Raw genomic sequence first — 23,244 nt, 5'->3', positions numbered from 1 at the left:
TAAACAAGCAAAACAAACTAGTCAACGAAATTTAAACTGTGGAATACCCAAAACACCACTCTCATAGAACGACAAGAGAAATGAAGAAGGCATATCCCACCATACAGGGGCGGCCCTGAGGGTGTGCACATAGTGCCGCCGCACAAGGCCTCTTGAAATGGGCGGCCTCTGGCTTCGAGTTGCAAATACATATATATATATATATATATATTGGTACAAGAGGAATATACTAAAGTTAGTTCCCCATATAAACTCAAAGGCTTGTGTAGTCCAGTTGGTAGGCTAGCAATGTCTCGCGGGCCATCATTCCCTTTTCACGGGTTCGAATCCCAGGCTCTGTACTTTAATCTTCCTTTTTTATACTTTCCGTGTCCCTATTTTTTTTGCTTTTCTCTTTTTCTGTTTTAATCTTCCTTTCTTCTTTTCTCTTTTTTTTTCCTTTTTGTTTTAGGAAATCAGAAATTGATAGAAATTCGCTGTGTATTCTCATTGATAATAGGGGCCTCTTTATATAGAGGATTACAATACATAGAGATAGAATCATACAAGGAAAGAGAATCTCTAGATTCTTCTAATTGAACCCTATTAACACTAGGTCAAGTAACCTAAAGTTTGGATTAAACACAAATAGAGACATCCTTAAACACTCCCCCTTGTGTTGTCCAAACGCGGTGCTTCTCTTGTTGCCTCGTTAAAAACCTTGCCGAGTAACAAAAACCCAGTGGGACAAAAATAACCTAGGTCGAAGGGGAAAAAGAGCACAACACACCCTTCACGTTTCGAGGTGAACATGTAGACATCTCCCCCTGATGTCTGCGCCTCCCCCTGATGACTACGATCATGGGAGTTCAGATAATTTCCGCAAGCCAATTCTTGCCACATGTTTCTCGAACGTGGATTTGGGCAATGACTTAGTAACAAGTCTGCCTCATTGTCCTTAGATTGAACATAGTTCACTTTGATCTCGAGGAGAGTCTGTTGTTGCTGATTATGCTTGGTGTTATCGCTTTTGATGTAGCCTTGCCTCATTTGTTCAAAACAAGTAGCATTATCCTAAATGCTCGTAGGCTCATCTGTGGTAGACTTCAAACCACAATTGTTCGAACATGCGTAATTATGGATCCAATCCATATACATTCAAGAACCACTTCGTGAAGAGCAATGATCTCTGCATTGTTCGAAGATAGAGCGACTAGGGTCTATTCTGTAGACCTCCAAGATGTCACGGTCTTTTCCCATGGTGAACACTTGACCGGATTGGGAATGACCTTTGTGTGGGTCAGAGAGATACCCAACATCAGCAAAACCTTCCAAAACACATGTCGTTTTGGGATGGGGGTAGTGGACGCAGGCCAGTGTTGGCAGCGTACCTGGTGTGTAATGGGTCCGAATCCATCATCTCTTTGTAGGGATAGAGCACGCCCATATCAATCATACATCTCAAATATCGAAAGATATCTTTTACACCAATCCAATGGCATCGCGTTGGCGCAGAGCTATATCTAGCTAACAAGTTCACAACATATGAGATGTCCGGTCTTGTGCATTGGGATAAGTACAATAATGCGCCTATTGTACTAAGTAAGGCACTTCTGCCTCTAGCACATCTTCGTCATTATCCTTTCGACGAAGGGGATCCTTTTCAGGATCAAGACTATAGACGATCATGGGGGTGCTTGAAAGCTTGACCTTGTCAAAATGCCTAAGCATCTATCGACACGATGCTCAAGTTCTAAACTGAGACATAATCGTGTTCTCCCAAAATCCTTCATCTCAAACTCGGATTTCAAGTGTTCAGCGGTTTCCCTTAACTCTTTAAGGGCTTCTAATGAAGATCATGTCCAACATGAACCGCGATAGAATCCGAAACTTGTCATAGAAACGCGTGGGCATATCCCTTCCCAATCAAGTAGTCACTTTAGTGAGCGTTTCAATCTTATTGTAAACGCGCTCCATGGTCTAGAGCCTCTTGACTTGGGTAAATGAAGTTCACCATGAACCTTCATGTATATTCCGTATCTAGATCCCCATAGAGATACGGAGTGACCACATTTGTAAGCTGCATGTTCAGTTATTCGGAAACTACTAAACTGACAAGGTAGTGGAGTGCAATGACATCCATTACGAGAGAATATGTCTCATCGTAGTCGATTCCAGGGGGTTTTGTGAGAAGCCTTGCGCCATAAGGCGAGATTACCATCTCTTTTTCTCATCACGCTTTCTAACGAAGACCCATTAGTCAATAGGTTTTATGTCAGGAGGTGTTAGCATCTCTAGCTCGAAAACCTTCCTCTTCGTTAGAGAATCCATCTTAACCTGGATCACATCTTTCCATTTAGGCCAAATCTCTCTACGTTGGCATTCATTCATCAACGGAGCGTGGTTCGATATCATCTGACTCAACAAACTCATGCGCAACGAAATACGCAACTACATCACCAATTATGATGGAGTTTCTATCCCACGTCTCATGTACACTAGTGTAAGTTTCATAGAGCTTTATATTCTCAGGAATAGGTTCTGACGTTGAGGCGTCCCCCAACGATAACCATAACCCAGAAGATTCTCATAAGATGGATTTTGAGTCTTGATGATCAAAGGATTGAAATGTGCCAAAGTATTCTTCGAACTCACGGGCCTCCCACGCATCCTAGCTGGGGCCATGGCCTGTAACGCCAGAGTGCCACTCTCTTTGGCGTTGGCACCATGCCTACCTCCGTGTAGGGTGGCGCTATGTCCTCTCGTAGGGACGTACTTCCTTGCAGGCATGTTTGCAGCATATTTGTGTGATCTCGTCACTTTAATAGGGATCAAGATGAGACATAGTGGGGACAGACCACGACAATTCCTGTCGTTCCTGTTGAACATCTGTGTTCTTATCTCCCCCGAACGACGGGAAGACTGTTTCATCAAAGTGACATCCGCAATCTAGCGGTAAGGAGATCGCCTTGCAAGGGCATTAAGTGGCGGAAGATTGTTGGAATCTCAAATCCAACTGAGTTGCCCATTCATCTGTAAGGACCTATCATAATGCGGTGTGGCAGCGCAATGGGCACATAAATGGCTCACTCAAATGTGCGTAAGTACAAAATAGTTGCACCCAGTCACTAGCTGTAACGCAGGGGTACATTGAGTGGCGGTAGGTCGTAGACGAATTAGCATAGCTGCATGCGATATTGCATCACCCCAAGCGGATATAAGGAGAATGGTGCGCATTACCAATGTCCAGACTATCATCGTAGTCGTTTCCGCGAGACCAATTGGGGTGTGCATGCAAATATGATGTCCAACATCAATCCCAATGCAATAACCATCGAAAGTCTTCGATGTAAACTCTCCAGCATAGTCAAATCCAATTGACTAAATATGATGATTTAGGGAGTGCTAGGAGTGTGATATGTAAACTCTCCGTTGTAAACTCTCCGTTGACTAAATATGTAAACTCTCCGTTGACTAAATATGTAAACTCTCCTTTGACTAAATATGTAAACTCTCCGTTGACTAAATATGACTAAATATGATATGTGCTAGGAGTGTAGCATAAGCAGCATTACAAGTGGATAATGGCATGACACGTGACCAGCGTGTTTGCGTTGACTAAATATGTAAACTCTCCGTAAACTCTCCGTTGACTAAATATGTAAACTCTCCGTTGACTAAATATGTCAACCAACATCATGAGATATTTAAACGTCCGCAAGTTGGTTGAATCAGTCCATAGAATCCCCATGGATTCGATGTAAGAACAGAATGAGTATTTTCATATCCTTTGCGTAGGACGGTCTCAGTCCTAATTTCCCGAATGAACTGGCTTTGCAAAATGAGCGAGAGGCCTTAGAAGAGACCAATGAGGATTTTGGTTGGGCCTGAGCGTCTGTAGCGCTATTAGAAGCAAAATGTGTGACTACATCTCCCATCATGGCATTAGAGCCATGGAAATTAGCATGTATGGCGTCATGGCCACAAGGAGGAACAACCATGGCGTTATGCTCATGGTTGGCGCCTTTTATGGCGTCATCAGATTCTTGCTTCGTTTTGCTCAAAATGATGGATGTCCGAGTGAAGTCTTTAGTAGACGGATCATCATATCATGACCAGGATGACCTATCCTGTCGTGACAAAGCCAATATGTGTCTAAATCCAAGAGATCTTCTCTCATAACTTTATTGGATTTAATAGCTCCAATAGTGACATAGAGTCCACTAGAGAGACACATAAACTTCTCTAAGATGCGCCTTTGTTCGCAATCGTTAGAGGTATTCGCAAAGGAACTCATCTCCGTTCTACATGCGTTTTCGCATGGAATCCATTGGCTATTTATAGGGCAATTTTCCCTAAGAGCGTAGAGAGTTTATGTGACAGTAATTAAGGTGCTATTTGGCAAGTGGAACTCGGGCTATTCCATGTCCTCGAATTAATATTGATGGCCCAGCCATCGTAGTCACAAAGTAATATGCTCAGAATCAAAATTGAGTCATAATGAAAAGAACTCGAAATTTTATTCATAAGCCAATGGAGTACATCATTGTTTCTTTGATCAAAGGAAATCTAATCCAATAAACATGGCAATTGCCTACATCTCTTGAAAAATAAAAGGACTTAATCAAAATCGCCAGTTTCTGGGTCTTGATCCTTATAGTCTTCCACCCTTAGATCGAGATTGCCATCTTGATCTTCTTATTCCATGTAATTTGCTTCCCTTGCTTCACGATACGTCTTGTATGCGTTTGCAACATTCTGGGGTGCTGTACATGCTTTGGCCCAATGTTCAGTTGATCCACATCGAAAACAAACATCATTATGGTCAGGCTCCCTTGATCGAGGCGCCATTGGGGCGCGATTTGGACGACCAATGCTCTTGGTGGCGTTACCACCATGGTCGGAGGCTCCTCCTCTCTCTCTCTTCACACGTTGACCTCTACGGTTCCGTGCACGCCTCTCTTGGCGATTTTCTTCCTCTTTTGGGCGAACATATGGACCAGAATGTCCAGAATTGTCCCTACTCTTAGGGTTTCGCTCCTTGCGTCCTCCATTGAGGGCGCGACTATAGTTAGACTCCGGAATAGACTTAGTTTCCACGGGTCTAGCATTATAGTTCTTCACAAGAATATTGTCGTGCTTTTCAGCTACGTTCATGGCACCAATGAGCTCATGAAACCTTGTGATACATCCTGCATTTACATCAATCCGATAATTCTTTGAAATCATCAGTGCAGAGACGGGGAAGGTAGAGAGAGTCTTCTCGATCAACATCGTATCAGTTATGGCTTGGCCACAAAACTCCATCAGAGACTTGATACGAAGGGCTTCCGAGTTATAATCAAGCACAGACTTGAAATCACAAAAGCGGAGGCTATGCCATCGCACTTCTAAATCAGGAAGCAGGGAGTCACGAACGTTGCCAAATCGCTGCTCAAGTTCTACCCATAGCTTTCTTGGGTCTTCCTCATTGAGGTATTCATTTTGGAGCGCGTCATTTATGTGCCTTGTCATGAGAATTATGGCTTTAGCTTGTTTTGCTTCGAAAGCAGTAGCTTGCTCAATGGAGAGCACGTTCTGACCAGGCTCTTGGATGGCTCCCAGAAGTCCATCAGCCTTAAGATGTTGGCGCACATCTCGGACCCACCTATGGTATCCTGCGCCAGTTGTCTCTAGTGGAACGAAGTTCAACTTGTTCAGGTTACTCATCCTGAAAAACAACACAAGATTAGGGTTAGTTTCGGAGCGAAAAGGCTACCACGAAAAACTATTAAATTTCTGAGCGTAGTCACTTCCAAGAAATTAGGAATTTTCTGAGCGTAGTCGCTTCAAATAAAATCCAATTCCAAGAGGGGTTTTGGATTAGATCGAAACAACGATGTAAGTGGTCGATCATAAATTCTATACAAACTCTAAGTTTGGAGATCTCAACAAGCTCTAAGCTTGGAATGAGCACGAACCCCCACAGTTCGGCTTAATTTGGTCTCCCCTATAATGAAGAAAGGGGGGTAGAAGAAGGGAGGTTGCAAGTCCCCGAAAAAGAAGAGAAATTGAATTTAAAAACTCTAAAAAGCGGGAACGTTTAGTAAAAAATACCTCGAAATAGGTCGCCGGGAAATTTGACCGGAAAAAGTGGTCGGAAAATGGCCAGAAAAAGTCGCCGGAAAGTTGTTGACCAGAGGTTGACCGTTGACTGTTGACCGGCGCTGACGTGACACTAGTGCTGACATGTCAGGATGATGTGGCTGTGTTGCTGACGTGGGAGATGACGTGGCGATCTTGCTGACGTGGCAGCAGCTGTGGGTCAGTGGGCCTTCTTATGGTAAGTGGGCCTTCTTACCACTTCTGATGGTAAGTGGGCCTTCTGATGGTAAGTGGGCTGTGGGGCCCTCTCTTCCTTTTCTTCTTCATATTCTATTGGGGACCGTGCCCTCTGTTCTTTTCTTTTCTTCTTTCTCTTTCTTCTTCTTTTTTCTTCTTCTTCTGGGCACCGTGCCCTCCTCTCTTTTCTCTTTTCTCTTTCTTCTTCTTTTTCTTCTTCCGGGGCCCGCTTCCTTTTCTTCTTCTTATTCTATTGGGGACCGTGCCCTCTTTTCTTTTCTTTTCTTCTTTCTCTTTCTTCTTCTTTTTTCTTCTTCTTCTGGGCACCGTGCCCTCCTCTCTTTTCTCTTTCTTCTTCTGGGGCCCGCGCCCTTTCCTTTCTTCTTCTCTTTTCTCTTTCTTTTCTTCTGGCCAAGCATGTGGCCGGCTCTCCCACTTTTTTTTTCTTCTTCTGCTGGGAGGTGGCAAATCGGGCAGCGGGCGGGAATATTTAGGGTTTGGCTATTAGGTTTTTGGGTTAGGGTTTCGTGCTGATAACGTGTTTTAGGAAATCAGAAATTGATAGAAATTCGCTGTGTATTCTCATTGATAATAGGGGCCTCTTTATATAGAGGATTACAATGCATAGAGATAGAATCATACAAGGAAAGAGAATCTCTAGATTCTTCTAATTGAACTCTATTAACACTAGGTCAAGTAACCTAAAGTTTAGATTAAACACAAATAGAGATATCCTTAAACACTTTTTTCATTTTCGTTCCTTTTTTTTCTACTTTCCGTGTCCCTATTTTTTTTGCTTTTCTCTTTTTCTGTTTTAATCTTCCTTTCTTCTTTTCTCTTTTTTTTCTTTTCTTTTTTTACTTTCGTACTTTATTATACCCATTTATTTATTTTTCAGTCATTATGCAATGTTCTTCAAAAAAAAAAAAAAGTCATTATGCAATGAACACAAGACCTTGGTTAAATTTTCGCACTGGGTCTCTGAATTCTCAGGACCGGCCCTGCCACCATACTTGCTCCGACAAAAATGTTCCATGGTGGGTTGGCAAAGCCAGCAGAATACCTGCATAAATAAAAGGGTCATGCATGTTATGTGGGCAAGCATGCATGTGATGACCAATCTATCTATCTAATCCCAAGTTCAAGTTGATATTCTTGTAAGTTTAGATTCTGATATTTAAAATATGGAGGAGAAGTGAGTGGTAAAGGTCTGGGAACTAGAGGCACTAGACATGGCTCGAAGTCTATTGCCATGGATTGAAGTCCGGGCTTGAAGAATGCAGCAGCGGCAATTCGCCGTACCAATTGGGATCAAAGACTCAAAATAAATGACAGAGCTTCAGGACAATAACAAAGTCGTGATAGAGCATTTCTTGATCGCCGTCTCCAAAGCCCGGACTACTTAGCCGGTCGCTGAGTCGCTGACTATGCAGCTCAGGCAGTTGGGCACATGGCCGGAAGCAAAGTATACGACAAGATCACAGCTCTCTTCTACAACCGTACGACAATTTCACCCTTTTTCACGTTGTCCCCAAATTGCCCATAATCTAAGAAACCAATCCTTGTCCTATGTCATCAAAAAGAGAAATTCTTGCGCTGTCGCACCACGTGGCGGTGCGGCTCTCCAATCAGAAAAAAGAAAATTTTCTCTCTTTTCTGAAACTGCCCCTGGTTTTTAATGTGAAATAGCCAAAATACCCCCCAACTTGGGCACTGATTGGGTCATAGCACTGCCACGTGATGCGGGTGCCGTACAGAAGTCTCTCTCCATCAAAAAAATCCTATCTTGTATGAGTTGACTGGGTCAACTTCGTCGGCTGACTAACGGACGTTGGGGGTGTTTTAATTGTTTGGTGGCTTTCAGTTAGACTTGTAAATAGACCAGATTTTGATTCAGACCCGCTTCGGATCCGTGGCTATTGGACGGGTTTGGATTGTAATGATCCGAATTCGTTAATCCGTTTATTTAACGGATCAAATACGGATTTAGGTCGATCCGATCCATTAATGATCCGATCCGTTTTTATAATAATAAAATATTATTTTTATTAATACATTATTATTTTTTGAAAAATATAAAATATAAGATATTGAAAATTTCTTAATACAAGTTTTTTGCAAAAACCTAAGAGAAAGTCTTTATAAACAGAGTCTATCAGTCCATCACCTAAGAAGCATTATTGATAAAGGCTTTGTTTAGTTTACCAAAAAGTTTAGAAGGTTGTGGAAGCACAATTAATCTCATCTCTTGACGTCTCTCTTAATTTATCGGGTGTAGGGAATATTTTGATAATGTAATTCTACTTTCAGTGATGCCCTTCATGTTATTTTAATATTTTATTAATATTTTATGAGGTATCATCATATAAATTTATACTATTTAAAATTTAAAAATATTTAAAATTATAAACGGATCTGATTAACGGATCAGGTATCCGTTAATCCGGCGGGTACGGATTTAGATCAAGCTATCAATGATCCGCCATGTTAACGGAGCGGATTCGGATTGAATTTTTATATTAGTAAACAGATTTGGATTTAGGTCGATCCGGTCCATTTACAGGTCTATTTCCAGTTTTGCAGACTACAACTCCATGTTTTTAAAGATGGTGATGGTTAACATTAATTTTTTCGTCATTTGGTGTTCCTTGTGGACATGAGGTTGTACTCAAACATGGTCAGTAGTCTCAAGTTAATATTCTTGATAGTCTTATCAAGCTTGTGGAATTGTCATGCTGCTGCAAGCAGGGACACGCTGAAACCAGGTGACACTCTCAATTCGTCAAGTTTCTTAGTTTCTTCAAATGGCAAGTTTATTTTTGGTTTCAATGTGTCTGAGAAATCCAACTCCAACTCCTCCTACCTTAGTATCAGTTGGGAGAAGAGTCAGAATTTCGCTTGGATTGCCAACCGAGACACGCCTATTTTGTACCCTTCAGGCGTTCTTACCCTGGACAAGAACAAAACCTTAAAAATTACACACACAGGTGGTGATCCTCTGGTCCTCTACTCAGCTGCTGCTTCAGAAAATACCTCCAGTAGTAACCCTAGTAATTTTGTGGCTACCCTGTTGGATTCGGGCAATTTTATCCTACAAGAGGTGAGCTCAGATGGATCAACGAAGCAACTGCTGTGGCAAAGTTTCGATTATCCTGGGGACACCCTTTTGCCAGGTATGAAGTTAGGCGTTAAACATACAACTGGTCACATTTGGTCGCTTTCATCATGGTTAACCGAGAATAGCGCTGAGCGAGGCGCTTTTACCCTTGATTGGGACCCTGAGGGACATGAATTGAAAATTAAGCGACGAGGGGTGGTTTACTGGTCCAGTGGAGTCTTCAGAAATAAGAGATTTCAATTCATTCTACCGCATGGATCGAAGCACCTCAAGTACAACTTTAGCTTTGTCTCAAATGAGAATGAAGACTACTTCACTTATACTAGGATATTAGATGATGATGATCAAAGTGATGAAGTATCAGAATGGGTGCTAACATCATTGGGACGACTATTGGACATGACATCAAAAGTTGATATTGCACGAGCAGATAACTGTTATGGCTATAACACTCCTGATGATGGGTGCCAAACGTGGCGGCAACCAAGTTGCAGGCATTTGGACAATACATTTGAGGAAGGAAATGGTTATTTTGATACAACCACCATCTCTAATGCAACAACAACTAGTGATCCGAATACAAGTCTCAGCACTAATGATTGTAAGGCTGCTTGTTGGGAAAATTGTGACTGTGTTGGATTCAACTTTCTATTTGATAATCAGACTGGATGCAAGTTTTGGAACGGAAACTGGGAGTTCACTCAAGGCCTCTCTGGTTATAGTAGTTCAACTAATCTCTATTTTCTAACAACAAAAATATCTCCCAGTGGTACGTAATTAAGAAACTCAGCAATTAAGTTTTTTATTCTATACTAATCTATACAAAAGAGCCCTACATATAGATACGTATAACAAAAATGAATTTCACTGCCATGCATATGTAGTTATATAGTTAGAAGTATACTCAATGATGATCACGTAGTTCACGTACTTGGGGTAATGAAACAGCATGGTTCTCTGAAAGGAGCTCATAATTGTTACTAACTAAATTGCTACATGATACTCCATACAGGTGCAAACAAGAGGCTTCGTCCCATCATTATCGTTTCTGTAGTTGGTATAGTGGTTCTTTTACTGCTTTGCATCGTCTGGTTTGGTTTAAGAAGGAAATCTGCAATTTCAGGTAGACTATTCTTTAACCACAACTTAATTATTAGTGTGAACCTGTTAGGTAGACTGAATTTAAGATCTTTGGCAACTAATCAGTAGTACTACAAATCCAAATAGGCAAAAACGGGACAAGGATTGAGAATGAATTGCTTGACTTGATGAAATCTGATAGATCTATCGATAGTGTCGAGGGACACGAAAATGATGGAAACATGGGACATGGTCTAAGAGTATTTAGCTATGCATCCGTCTTGTCTGCCACATGCAACTTCTCAGCAGAAAATAAGCTTGGAGAGGGTGGCTTTGGACCTGTTTATAAGGTAAAATTATAAGGCTTTAAATCATATAGAACATGCTTAATATCAAGTTACCATTTCTTACATCAGTTGAGAACTTGAGATATAGCTGATCAGATGACATATCCATCCAATTCAGGGAAAATTGATAACCGGACGAGATATAGCTGTGAAGAAGCTTTCAAGGCGTTCCGGGCAAGGAACCCTGGAGTTTAAAAATGAATTGATACTCATATCTGAACTTCAGCATAAAAACCTTGTTCGGCTTTTGGGATTTTGTGTTCACTGTGAAGAGAGGATGCTAATATACGAGTATATGCCAAACAAGAGTCTGGATTTCTTTTTATTTGGTTGGTAACTCTTTGATAATTATAAGCATTCATTTCGTTTGGTGTATAAAGATATAGATATATGTTTTCTGTAATATTATAAGTTGCCAAAGTATGCATAGATTTATGAATCTAATTAATTTGAATCTACGTACAGATTCATCCAGAGGCTTGCTACTAGATTGGAAGAAGCGTTTCAATATAATTGAAGGAATTGCTCAAGGATTACTTTACTTGCACAAATATTCAAGATTGAGAGTAATTCACAGAGACTTAAAAGCTAGCAATATACTACTGGATGAAAATATGAGCCCGAAAATTTCTGACTTTGGTATGGCAAGGATTTTCACCGGTGATGAACTGGAAGCAAATACTAACAGAATTGTTGGGACATAGTAAGTGCAGTACTCTGACATTTCAAGTTTGTTTAATTATTATGCAATTACATATATTGTTTTTGTTTGTTCATTTGTTACAGCGGTTACATGTCTCCCGAGTATGCCATGGAGGGAATTTTCTCCATTAAATCTGATGTCTACAGTTTTGGCGTGTTAATGCTGGAAATCATATGTGGTAGGAAAAACAATAGCTTCTACAATGCTGATCGAGTACTCAATATAGTAGGATATGTATGTAACCGAATCTATTATGATCAATTTTTCTTCTTAAATGAGAGATGTTGTTCTCTTGGTATATATCCTAAATGACTTGAAACCATGATTTATTTTGTCAGGCCTGGGAGTTGTGGAAACAAGGTTCATGGCTAGAATTAATGGATTCAACAACGCTAGGCGATTCCTTTGTAAGAGATCAGCTGTTAAGATGCCTCCAAGTTAGTTTACTATGCGTAGAGGAAAATGCAGCAGATCGACCTACCATGTCAGATGTCATATCTATGTTGACAAAAACTGAAAGTGTGCCATTACCTATACCTACAAAGCCAGCATTTTTTACAGGAAGAAAATCTGTCAGGGCTGGTGTAGATAGATCGGAATCAGAGATTTCATCAGTAAATGCATTCTCCAATTCTGATTTTGTTGCACGTTAGGGTACCATATGAGGAGCTGCAGGGTATTCATTTCGTTTGTAAGAGTGAATGAGAGAATAAATTTTTGAAAGGGGAGACAAGTGTATTAGAACTGCAGAGAATAAGCTGTACTTACAGAGGTCTCTATTGTCATTCCATGTGGTGCAAGATATTTAAAAAGGCTTAACTTGTTTTGGATCACATCTAACTCTTCCTTATTTAGCTGTTGGTATTTGCTGGCAAAAAGGTTAGAAGAAAAACCAGTTCATAATCACTCTCTCAGTCAGGATTAGCCTATTAGGAGCTACTGATATAAATACATGCAATTCACAGCTTAGGATTTATAAGCAACTTATACAATATGTCTAAGGAGAAGGAAAAAAAATTTCTCTCAAAGTTTTATTCTTAGAACAACCGCATATACATATACAACTATATAAGTATATATGGAGTTCAACCTCCAGCAATATTACATGGAAAAGGTCAGGAAACCAAAGAAAGAAAAGAAATAATGAGGACAATACATAAACTCACTCATCCCATAATGAAAAGGTAAAACTAAGTGTATGTGTCTGGTTCTTCAACTTTGATTCAGCTAATCAGTAAGCTCTACTCAGATTCTGGATGAGAAAGTGACCGAGAAAGTGCATGGATGAGACTATGAGAGAGGCCGAGAGGAGCTGAAAATGAGATGACAAAAATGATGAAAAATGTTGTAAAAAAACGTCCTCTTTATGGTAATTACAAGGTCTAGGAACACATTTACAAGTTTATGAATCATTTTATAAAATTAACAAGGTTCTAAAAATCGCTAGGCGCTAGTCGGGCGGTGGCTAGGGGAGTAGCGCCCAGGAGCCTAGGCGGGTGCCTAGGCGGTTTCACCATTTTTAATTTTAAAATATTTTTATAGCATATAAGAATATAAATAAGAGTATATATGGACATTTATATACAAAAACTTATTATAATCTATCAATTAGAATAATAAAAAAAATTCTTCTATAAGAATATATTTTATATTCTTATTCCCCGATTCCAATGCCGGCCTGTCGGATGGGTTCTTTATTCATTTTTTTGATCTAAATGGGTTCTTTATTCAACACAAACCCATGGAGTCAGCTTCTCAACTTTGTACTTCTCTCTCTCTCGTTCTTTACTGTCTCCGATTTGAGCAGCGGTGCAGAGCATCCGAGCTAGCACCTAGCAACGTAGATCTTCAAGTCGGGTTCTCACGCCGGAATTTATGGATATAATATTTCAGGTTCTCCGATTTTTTTTTTTTTTTTGCTGGTGTGCATGTAATCTACACTTGAACAGAATGTAATCGTAAGCGCCTTTGATCTGGTGGAGAATGGAGTCTCTGATATACCGGTGGCCACTTTTTTGTTCGGGTCGTCAAGTTAGGAAAAAGGCGTTCAAGTGCAGGTTCGGCAAGCATCCAAATCTGAAGGAGCTCGAACACGTCGCCGCCATGAATTGGAATGGTCCAAGGAGCTTGAACCCGCCTAATGCCTAACCGCCTAACCCCTCCCAGGCGCCTAGTCACTTGCCTAGGCCGCCTAACTCCACTACTCCAGCCCGCCCAGCCCTCCCGATCGATTTGACATTAATCGAGTTGGACAGCTGCCGCCCAGCCCTAGGCGGCCGATTTTTAGAACAGAGAAAATTAAAAACGAATGTGTTGTTTTTGGTGGTAAATCTTCATATTTTAAACTAAATAGAGCATGTGTCCTCATTCACGTAATAAAGCTCTCAATTGTGTAATTGGGTGGTACTTTGTGTAATGTTATTGAGAAAGTAAGTACATCTCTGATAGTTATTATTACGAATATAAGGACAAATGATCAAAAATATTGTAATAAATGTCCTGTTTGTGGTAATTACATGGTCTACGACAACATATACCAGTTTATGAACTATTTTACAAAATTGACTACAAATGTGTTCTGCAAGTGGTAAATCTTCATATTGCATACCAAATAGAGCATGTGTCCTCATTCATGTAATGTAGTTCTCGATTGTGTAATTGGGGTGGTACCTTGTGTAATCTTCCTCATTGAAAAAATAATTACATCTTTGACAATGCTTATTACGAATATAAGAACAAATGATTAAAAATATTGTAATAAATGTCCTGTTTGTGGTAATTATAAGGTCTAAGACAACATCTACCAATTTATGAACCATTTTACAAAATTGACGACAAATGTGTTGTACAAGTGGTAAATCTCATATTTCATACCAAATAGAGCATGTGTCCTCATTCACGTAATATAGTTCTCGATTGTGTAATTGGGGTAAACATTTTGGTATTTACTCCATTTAGGACAATATTTACAGATATAGAGACAACTAGGTAATGCCTCCTGCGCGATGCCGCAGGTTTGTTTACTTGCTTAACTTTATCGATTTGTTGTACAAATTTTTACCTAACCAGCAGTGACTTGCAAGCACTAACTTCACTAAAGACTTGAAATAGGAGAAATAAACAAAGCAATAGCACACAATTTGCAATCACAATTGCATACATTAAATCAAGCACAACATCTATTTGAAAAGTTCCAAATTTACCAACTATACCTCAAAAGATTAAACTGAGTAGTAGCAAGTTTGAGACTTTGAGCAGGAAACGTATTTCTATTTCTTTTCTTACAAAGTTAACAAAGAAAGAGAGAGTTTGCTTTGGTGATAGGAGATAAGAGAGCTGTCGAGGCAGAAAGAGGATTCAACCGCCCTTACACCAAGGTAATCGTCACAAACTGTGGCCTGATGCAGTAAAAGAACACTTTTCCAGCCTTTTTCTTGTTCTACATTTTTTTTAAGAAGAGACACTTCCAAGCCATATATGTAATAATAGTCTAATACAACTGCAAACATGAATAAACAGCTGTAAACAGCCCCAAACTATCTCCCTACTTCAAATAACCATACAGAACATCGCCACATTAGTACATTATATGATTAATTCATTCTGTTTCTTTCCCTCTTGATAAGTTAGCAAGCAATTAAACATTCTTTCCATAGATGATAATATCATGGCGTCATATAGAGTCAAAAAGCAATCAATTACCCTGTAACATGAAAATACATAATGATTAAGCATAGGAACCACATGCTAACAGCTTCGAAGTTTTACTGCTGGAGATTGTGAGTAGCAAAAAGAACAATGTCTTTGCTTCATCCACATCTCTTAGCCTTATTGAGCACGTAAGTTATGAAGGAATCAAAATCCAAATCAAACAAACCCATTTATATCAGTAGGAGTGTACCGAATCCATTTATATCAGTAGCAAAAAGAACAATCTTTCAAAATCCAAATCAAACAAACGCATTTATACAAATCCAAATCCAAATCCTACTGATATAGTTATTAGTGATTCAGTTCGGCATACATCTAGTTTTCAATCTGCAAAATATAGTTACCTCAGTGTCGTGCTTCCCACCATATTTTGAATTTGTTATATCAAAGGCACCATCTTGGGTTGGAGTTGTGGATGCTAACAGTGAGATCAAAACGCAAATCAAAAACAATCTGAGCAAGGCCTCCATCAGCCAAACCCCAAATCAGTAACATATCAAATTTCACAGCGATTTTTAAAGTATTTGTTGGAAAAACTCATCCAATACCTTTCTCTTGGAAGCTCCGGAGCTGACCTTTGTCGCACAACTTGGAATTTCGATGAGAGTGGATCGAAATCCCAAAGGCTGTTTCTCTTCATTATTTTCATTCATCTTTTCCTTTCTCTCCTCTGCCTCTGCTTTCCTTTGATTCTCGTCTCCCTTTTCTTCGTCTCTTATATTTGTACTATCGAAGAGATGCTTCTCCTTCTCTCTTCGATCAATCTTGTGATGTGAATTTCCCTCCTCTTCTTTCGGTGCATGTTTCTCGCAGAAGACCCAGAAGACCTCTTATCTCCCAGTCTTTCTTGCTCTCTCACTCTATGAAAGTGGAATGGCAGCGTTGTAATAAAGAAACAATGAGGGGCAAAAAAGTAAATCAATATGAGAGTTACTGCTCACGGAGAGTCAGCGCTTTAGTATAGGTAATATTACAAATTAATGACAAATGTGTTGTTAAATTGGTGATTTTTTTTAAAAAAAAATTTCATGTGTCAAAATTTGAATGGGTAACCTGATGACCAATTAAATTGTTATATATTAAAAAAAAAAAAGATACGGGATACAGGTGGGTACTGTAGCTTGTCTCATCATGAGATAACCAGGCAACCTTATGGCAAAAGAACATACAACCCTTGATAACCAAGAGACCAGTATAAGATTGTAGCATGCATATTTTATCAGACCAAAAAAGAAAAAGAGATTAAAAAGATGAAAGATTATAGCACATTAACTAGTTATTAACATTTGAGAGGTAAAGTACCTTGGTGAACTTGGAAGGATCTTTCATGGCCTTGTATAAATTAGGAATGACAATATGTCCTGCATAGCTGAAGATATAAAGGCCAGATATTGCAGAAATGCTTTGAATCTGAAGGACTGGTATACTATGATTAGCTTTCACCCCTCCAAAAATGCTTGTGCATGCCACTGATGAAAAAATGGCAAGTGACATGAGAACACCACCAAAGGAAAGGAATGATATGGAAGAGAGATCTCTCAACCAGGGACTTGGCAGAGCAACCAGAACCGCCACCAAAGTCAGGAGCTGAGATCTAGATAACTTGGCCCATGGAATCTGAACTTGGGTCCCCTAGAAAACTGTTGGGTTTGTGGATCTGATTCCACCTAGGATAAGGATTTGTTAATCCTTGATCAAAGAGGAGTTTTGATTGTTTCCTACCTGCTTACATAATCCTACTTGGTAATGGTTTCTATGTCTATTGGGAATAGGTTTCCAATGTCTTATAGGGTCTAGTTAGATATCTATAAATAAGGGCATAGGTTGTAGTAGTAGATCAAGTCTTTGAAGCATTAAACAGAGAGAGCAAGTGAGGTCTTGAGAGTTGGTGATAACTTCTTGTGAGAGATTCTTGTATTCTTGTTCGTGTATTCTTCTTCTTCTATAGTGAAACCCAAGCAGCCCGGAGACGTAGGCAAAGTGTGACGTCCCGAACCCGAATTCACCGGTTTACTAGTCATTTGGACGGTAAACAACTTTTACTTTCACTTTTACTGTCGTTTCAATGCTTTTAGGGGGCCCTAAAAGTTGACTTTTTGTTCGGGTCAAAATTGGAGAAAATATTCTTCATGAAAGTTGTAGGGGACGTTAAACCGAGCGCGTGCATATGTGGTACGTAAAAATCGGAGTTCATATACGAAAGTTATGGCCAAAATACTAAAGTTACTGTTCATAGTAATTTTCTATAAATAGCCGAGTTACTGTGGTAAGTTTCCATTTTCGGAAACTTACTGAGCCCTCTCCTTTCTCTCTCCCCGATTCTCTCTTCCTCTCCGACCTCGTCACCTTCTTCCGGCCACAACTCCTCCATCCGGCGACGGATTTTGACGTGTAAGATGTCGTTGGAAAGCTCTCTTCCTTCTCTTCATTTCTGGGTTCGTTTCGTAGCTTAATATGAACTGTGGAAGGTGCAGCAACGAGAAGAAGATGACGGTCACTGTAGCAGTTTTGAGGCAGCGTCGATATTTTCCGATTCCGGCCATCTCCGGCCACCAAATCGGCGTCGAAGGAGCGGTTTTTCCCAAGGATCATGTTGCCCCTAGCCTTGAGCCATGATTTGCAGTGTGGAGGTCGAATCGAAGGTTTGAAATTCTGAGTTACTATTCATGATTCAGGTCCAAATTTCTCTTTAATTGTTGAGGTACTTCCGCTGATTTTCTAACTTGGTCACAGTTGAGAGAATTAATGGGTGTGTTGAGAAGGTGCTACTGCCAAATTTTGGTGGCCATCGGAGATGGTGGCGGCGGTGCCGCCACTGTGGGCGGCGGTAGCGGTGGCTAGGGTAGCTTTTTAATTTCAATTTCTGGCTAGTTAAATTATATAATTATCATAGAGCTTGTATGTGAAGTTTGGTGAATTTTGGAGAAGCTTGGAATTAATTATGAATTTTTGAAGTTTAGGGTTTCGATTATCGAATTACGAGAATCCGACCGTCGGATATCTCTCGGTTCTACCTTGGAACCTTTAAATTAACGAATTGGTATTAGTGGTATAATTTGGGTTGCATCCAAGGAGAAGTGGAGATGTAATTATGAGGAATTGATTTTAGGAATCGTATTAATTTGTCGAATAACTATTCACGGAATATAATTGTGTACAGGGCGATGTACCGAGCTATTGCTCGACGAAGGAACTCATATGCATGGTCGCCTAAATAGTACTGTGAGTGGACATTTGTTTTTAAATTAATTCCGCATGCAGTATTATTATTATTTTCTTCCAAATGAGATTTAATTATGTTTTGAATATTTGAGATTTAGTTTATCGAGATTTATTTATGGATTACGAGATTAGTATTGAAATTCCTTCCTGTACATACATGTCCATTTGCAAGCATAATTAGCTATAATGAGCCACGCTCATGGTACCACCAGGGGTACCAACGCCCACCATATGAGTGACTGGCGTAAAGACAGTTAGCCGGGTTACCGCCTGAGCCCCGGATCAACCCCAAAGCACCGCCGACGCGCCGCCACGCGCCGTGTCAAGATGGCATCAGAAGCTACTGAAACTGGGAACTGAAGCACCATCAGTCCCACATCGAAAACAAAGAGAAGATCATCCTCTTCCTCACCTATAAAAGGTTCTCTCCTCTCTCCTCATTAATGACGCATTCAATACTTACCTACTGTTACTTTGTCAACATAAATACATTGACTAACTTAGGCATCGGAGAGTTGAAGACCGCCCGGCGCGGTCTCCCTCTGACACCCATTGTATTTTATTTGACAGGTAACGGGAACCACTCACAACAAAGGTATCGATCCGCCCGCCGGATCAGCGTTAACTAAGGTCCAGCTACCGCTAGACTTTTAGACATTAACATTGGCGCCGTCTGTGGGAATCCTTGAACAGAAGGTCATCCCATCACAATTACCATGACTAACGGTAGCGGGGGAAATATCGGGGAGCAGGCAGACCAGTCCGCCGTTCCCCAACCCGCCCGCCCAGCGGTAAGCATCAACCGCGCACTATTCAACACCCCGGTCAACCCAGGCGGTGAAACAAATCCAAGCAGCAGCCGTCCCCCAGGTCAGGACCTCACCGCCTTGTATGAGCTGGCGCTGGCGGACCTCCACAAAGCAAACAGAGAGCGCGAGCAGGAACGCAAGGAGAGGGCGGAGGCCCAAAACCAAGTGGCCACGCTGATGACACGTTTCGACGAGCTAAGGCGAGCGCTGGACGCAAACGCCAACCCTGCACGAAGTGAGCAGTCACACAGCACCAGACACAGCCGGCCTACCGCTGGTATAGGACCCATCGTGCAAATGCAGGTACAGCTAAGCCCACCTGAGCTGGCAGGAATGGGACCACCCCCTATCCCACAACTGCCGGAGCAGGAGGCGGAGTCATCGCTGCGCACCCACCACTCGAGGACTAGAACAAGGACTGAGGGTAATCTACCCATTCCCGGGCGGGGGTTCGCTCCGCGGAACGCCCGAGCGGGCCCTGCTGGCGACGCAACCACCCAAATTTTGGAGAGAATGCAGCAGTTAGAACGGAGATTAATCCTGGCGGAGGCAGGCACCCCGGCGCCAGCCCCAAACCCACTCTTCGCGTCCAGGCCAGGCCCATTCACCGCCACAATTTTGCAAGCCGTCAGACCAGCGTTTGCAAAGACCCCAAAAATGTCACATTATAGCGGTAAGACCGATCCCTTCGTCCACATGGACACGTTCAAGAAGGTCACCAACAACAAGGGATTTGATGACGCCACCCTGTGCCACTTGTTCAGCGAAACGCTGGATAGTGAGGCAATGAGTTGGTTTTTCGAGTGTCCGCCAGGGTCCATCGACTCATTCCACGCATTATCTCATGCTTTCCTCTCTCGATTCATCTTGTTGTCCGCCGGTCATCACAACACGAGCCAGTTGTTTGGCGTCAGACAGGGAGGGGACGAATCATTGAAGGCATTCGTCACAAGATGGCGAGCGGCAGCATCTCAGTGCCGCGATCTCGACAAAACAATGGCTTCGGCGGCTTTCAAGCAGGGACTCCTTAAGGGACCATTCCTCTATCACCTCAACTACAATCATCCAAATGCGGCGTATGATCACCTTATGAGTGAGGCGGTCATTCATGCCCAGGCAGAGTTTATCACATATGGAGAAACCCCACCGCCACCAGCAACACCAGCAAAGTCATCTCAACCCTCCTCCAGCCATCAAGAGACCGCCAGCAAAGCCCCCACTGCACCGCCAGCCGACAAGAAGAGGGAGTGGCAGCAGGGCGGTTACCAAAGCAAGAGGCAGAAAGACAACCACTACAAGGGCAACCGCCAATCCCATGGGGACAATCGCAACAAGCAGACGGAATCCTCTCAGCGGTATGCAGTGTTCACCGTCCTCACAGCCTCGTACGAGGAGATTTACAATCAGTGCAAGGATCAGATACCACCGCCACCCTCACCGAGATTCCCCAAAAAGGGTAAGCCAAGAAACACCGGCATGTGGTGCAAGTACCACGAGGACAGCGGTCACAATACCAACAGTTGCAACGCTCTCAAAACAACCATTGAGACCCTATACCGTGACGGCAAGATGGATCAGTTCAAGGTGCGCCAACCGCCACCTGTGATTGCCAACATTGAGCCACTGGGCCGCATCAACACCATCGACGGCGGGGCTCCAATCACCAACATGTCTCACAGGGCAAGAAAGCGTTACGCACGCGCCAATCACCCAAAGGAAGTCTGTAACATCCGCTACGAGAGATCCACCAAACTCCCAAAGTCTGGTTGGGAGCCCATCACCTTCTCAGAGGAGGAGGAGCGCGGAGTACATCTACCCCATGACGACCCATTCCTGATCGATGCCATTCTCGACAGATGGTCAGTAGGAAGAATCTTGGTGGATAGCGGATCTGCTGTCAATGTCATATTCAGCGGTTGTTACAACAACCTTAAGCGGAACAAGAAACTACTACAAGACCATGAGCCATTGCTTAGCTTCTCCGGCGATATCACTCAGCCGCTGGGTTCTGACTACATGCGGTTAACCATCGGCTCCAGTCCATGTATGGCGGAGGTACATACCGAATTTATAATTGTGGACTGTTTCAGTTCATATAACGCCATCATAGGACGGCCGGCACTCAACAAGCTCAAATGCATCATCGCCGGATACATGCTTCTCATGAAGTTCCCCACACCCAACGGCACGGGCTGTGTCAGGGGAAGTCAGCAACTGGCACGAGAATGCTACTCTACCACCATTGCGCGGTCAACCCGCCGCCACGAAATCCTAACGGTAGGAAATCAGGCACCGCCACCAGATATCTTCGAGGATCCTAGGGATGAGGAGGAGAAATACGTAAGGAAGGAACCGGTCAATCCTGAAACATCGTTGAAGGTCATCAGCATCTCTGACGAGCACCCAGAGCGGACAGTCCGCATAGGAGCTCAGCTAGACCCAGAAGTAGCCGCAGAACTCACTCAATTCCTGCGGGACAACGCCGCCGTTTTCGCATGGTCATATGCGGACATGCCAGGTATCTCTCCCGAAATCATCACACACAAACTAACCATTAAGCCATCCTTCCATCCCATCAAGCAGAGGCGAAGGGCCTTCGACGAGGAGAAATACCGCGCCATAGGAGAAGAGGTCGCCAAACTCCAGGGCATTGGATTCATCCGCCAGGTAATCTATCCCCAATGGATCTCCAACCTGGTCATGGTCAAGAAGCCTAGCGGCAGGTGGCGGATGTGTGTCGACTTCAAAAATCTCAACAAGGCGTGCCCAAAGGACAGTTTCCCTCTCCCACGCATTGATCAGCTGGTTGACACAACCGCCGGGCATGAACTCCTCAGCATGATGGACGCTTTCTCCGGCTACAATCAGATCAAGATGCATCCCAGCGATCAGGAGTGTACCACCTTCACCACCGACAAGGGCCTCTACTGCTACAATGTTATGCCTTTCGGTCTGAAGAACGCCGGAGCAACTTATCAGCGGCTGATGAATGCTATGTTCGCTGAACATTTGGGCAAGATAATCGAGGTCTACGTGGACGACATGTTGGTCAAGAGTATAAAGGCCAGCGGACACGTGGCAAACCTCAAGATCATAGTTACCATCCTCCTGGCCTATGGCATGCGCCTCAACCCAGAAAAATGCTTCTTTGGCGTCACCGCCAGCAAATTTCTGGGTTATATCGTCAGTGAACGAGGCATCGAGGCTAACCCGGACAAGGTGCAGGCCATACTCGACCTGGCAGACCCTGAGTATAAGGTACACGTCCAATGCCTCCAAGGCAAGTTAACCGCCCTCTCTCGATTCATCTCCAGGCTCACTGACAGGTGTGCCCCATTTTTCAAACTCCTCAAAACAACTCACAAGAAAGTCATCAACTGGAACCCAGAATGTCAGGCGGCGTTTCGGGGCTTGAAGGATTATCTGGCGGCAGTCCCACTACTCTCTATCCCTGTGCAAGGAGAGACACTGTTCATATACCTAGCGGTATCGGTATCAGCGGTGAGTTGCGCCATTGTCCGGCGGGAGGGACAGGACGAGCTCCCAGTTTTCTACGCCGGCAGGGGCATGAACGGGGCAGAAACAAGGTATCCACCCTTAGAGCAGCTAGCTCTTGCACTCATCGTTGCCGCCAGGCGCCTCCGCCAGTATTTTCAAGCGCACACAATCCACGTGCTGACCAATCAACCACTGAGACAGGTGATGCAGAACCCTGAACATTCAGGGCGCCTCAGCAAGTGGGCCATCGAGCTCAGTGAATTTGACATAGACTACAAGCCAAGAACCGCCATGAAGGGTCAGGCGGTAGCGGACTTCATCGCCGAGCTCACTGAGCGTCAGCCCAGTCCCAGCACGGAGAATGAGCCCGGGACGGAAATGGTCACCGCTAGGGAGCCAGCTCCCCTACAATCAGATTGGAACCTGCATGTGGACGGCTCCGCCAGCGCCAAGGCC

At 42.8% G+C, this 23,244-nt stretch overlaps 1 protein-coding gene across 1 annotated transcript; it reads left to right on the top strand.

The window, feature by feature from the left end:
• Positions 1-8,869: 8,869 nt before the first annotated feature.
• Positions 8,870-12,381, top strand: LOC112196200 (G-type lectin S-receptor-like serine/threonine-protein kinase At1g67520). The gene is made up of 7 exons (XM_024336515.2): positions 8,870-10,187; positions 10,431-10,541; positions 10,646-10,848; positions 10,964-11,174; positions 11,311-11,548; positions 11,632-11,782; positions 11,887-12,381. The coding sequence occupies exons 1-7, from the start codon at positions 8,957-8,959 to the stop codon at positions 12,199-12,201; spliced, it is 2,460 nt and encodes an 819-aa protein (XP_024192283.1). The 5' UTR covers positions 8,870-8,956; the 3' UTR covers positions 12,202-12,381.
• The last annotated feature ends 10,863 nt before the right edge of the window (positions 12,382-23,244 follow it).

This window comes from Rosa chinensis, chromosome 4 (assembly GCF_002994745.2).
Source record: "Rosa chinensis cultivar Old Blush chromosome 4, RchiOBHm-V2, whole genome shotgun sequence".
In the NCBI taxonomy this organism is placed as follows: domain Eukaryota; kingdom Viridiplantae; phylum Streptophyta; class Magnoliopsida; order Rosales; family Rosaceae; genus Rosa; species Rosa chinensis.
Note: the sequence above shows the minus strand (reverse complement) of the source record. Positions and strands in the feature narration are given on the sequence as shown.

Bases quoted from the DNA above. Each gene is read 5' to 3' on its own strand.
- LOC112196200 (XM_024336515.2), top strand. From the start codon at position 8,957: ATGAGGTTGTACTCAAACATGGTCAGTAGTCTCAAGTTAATATTCTTG. The intron at 10,188-10,430 runs GTACGTAATTAA...TACTCCATACAG, and splicing joins AACAAAAATATCTCCCAGTG to GTGCAAACAAGAGGCTTCGT. The intron at 10,542-10,645 runs GTAGACTATTCT...AAATCCAAATAG, and splicing joins AAGGAAATCTGCAATTTCAG to GCAAAAACGGGACAAGGATT.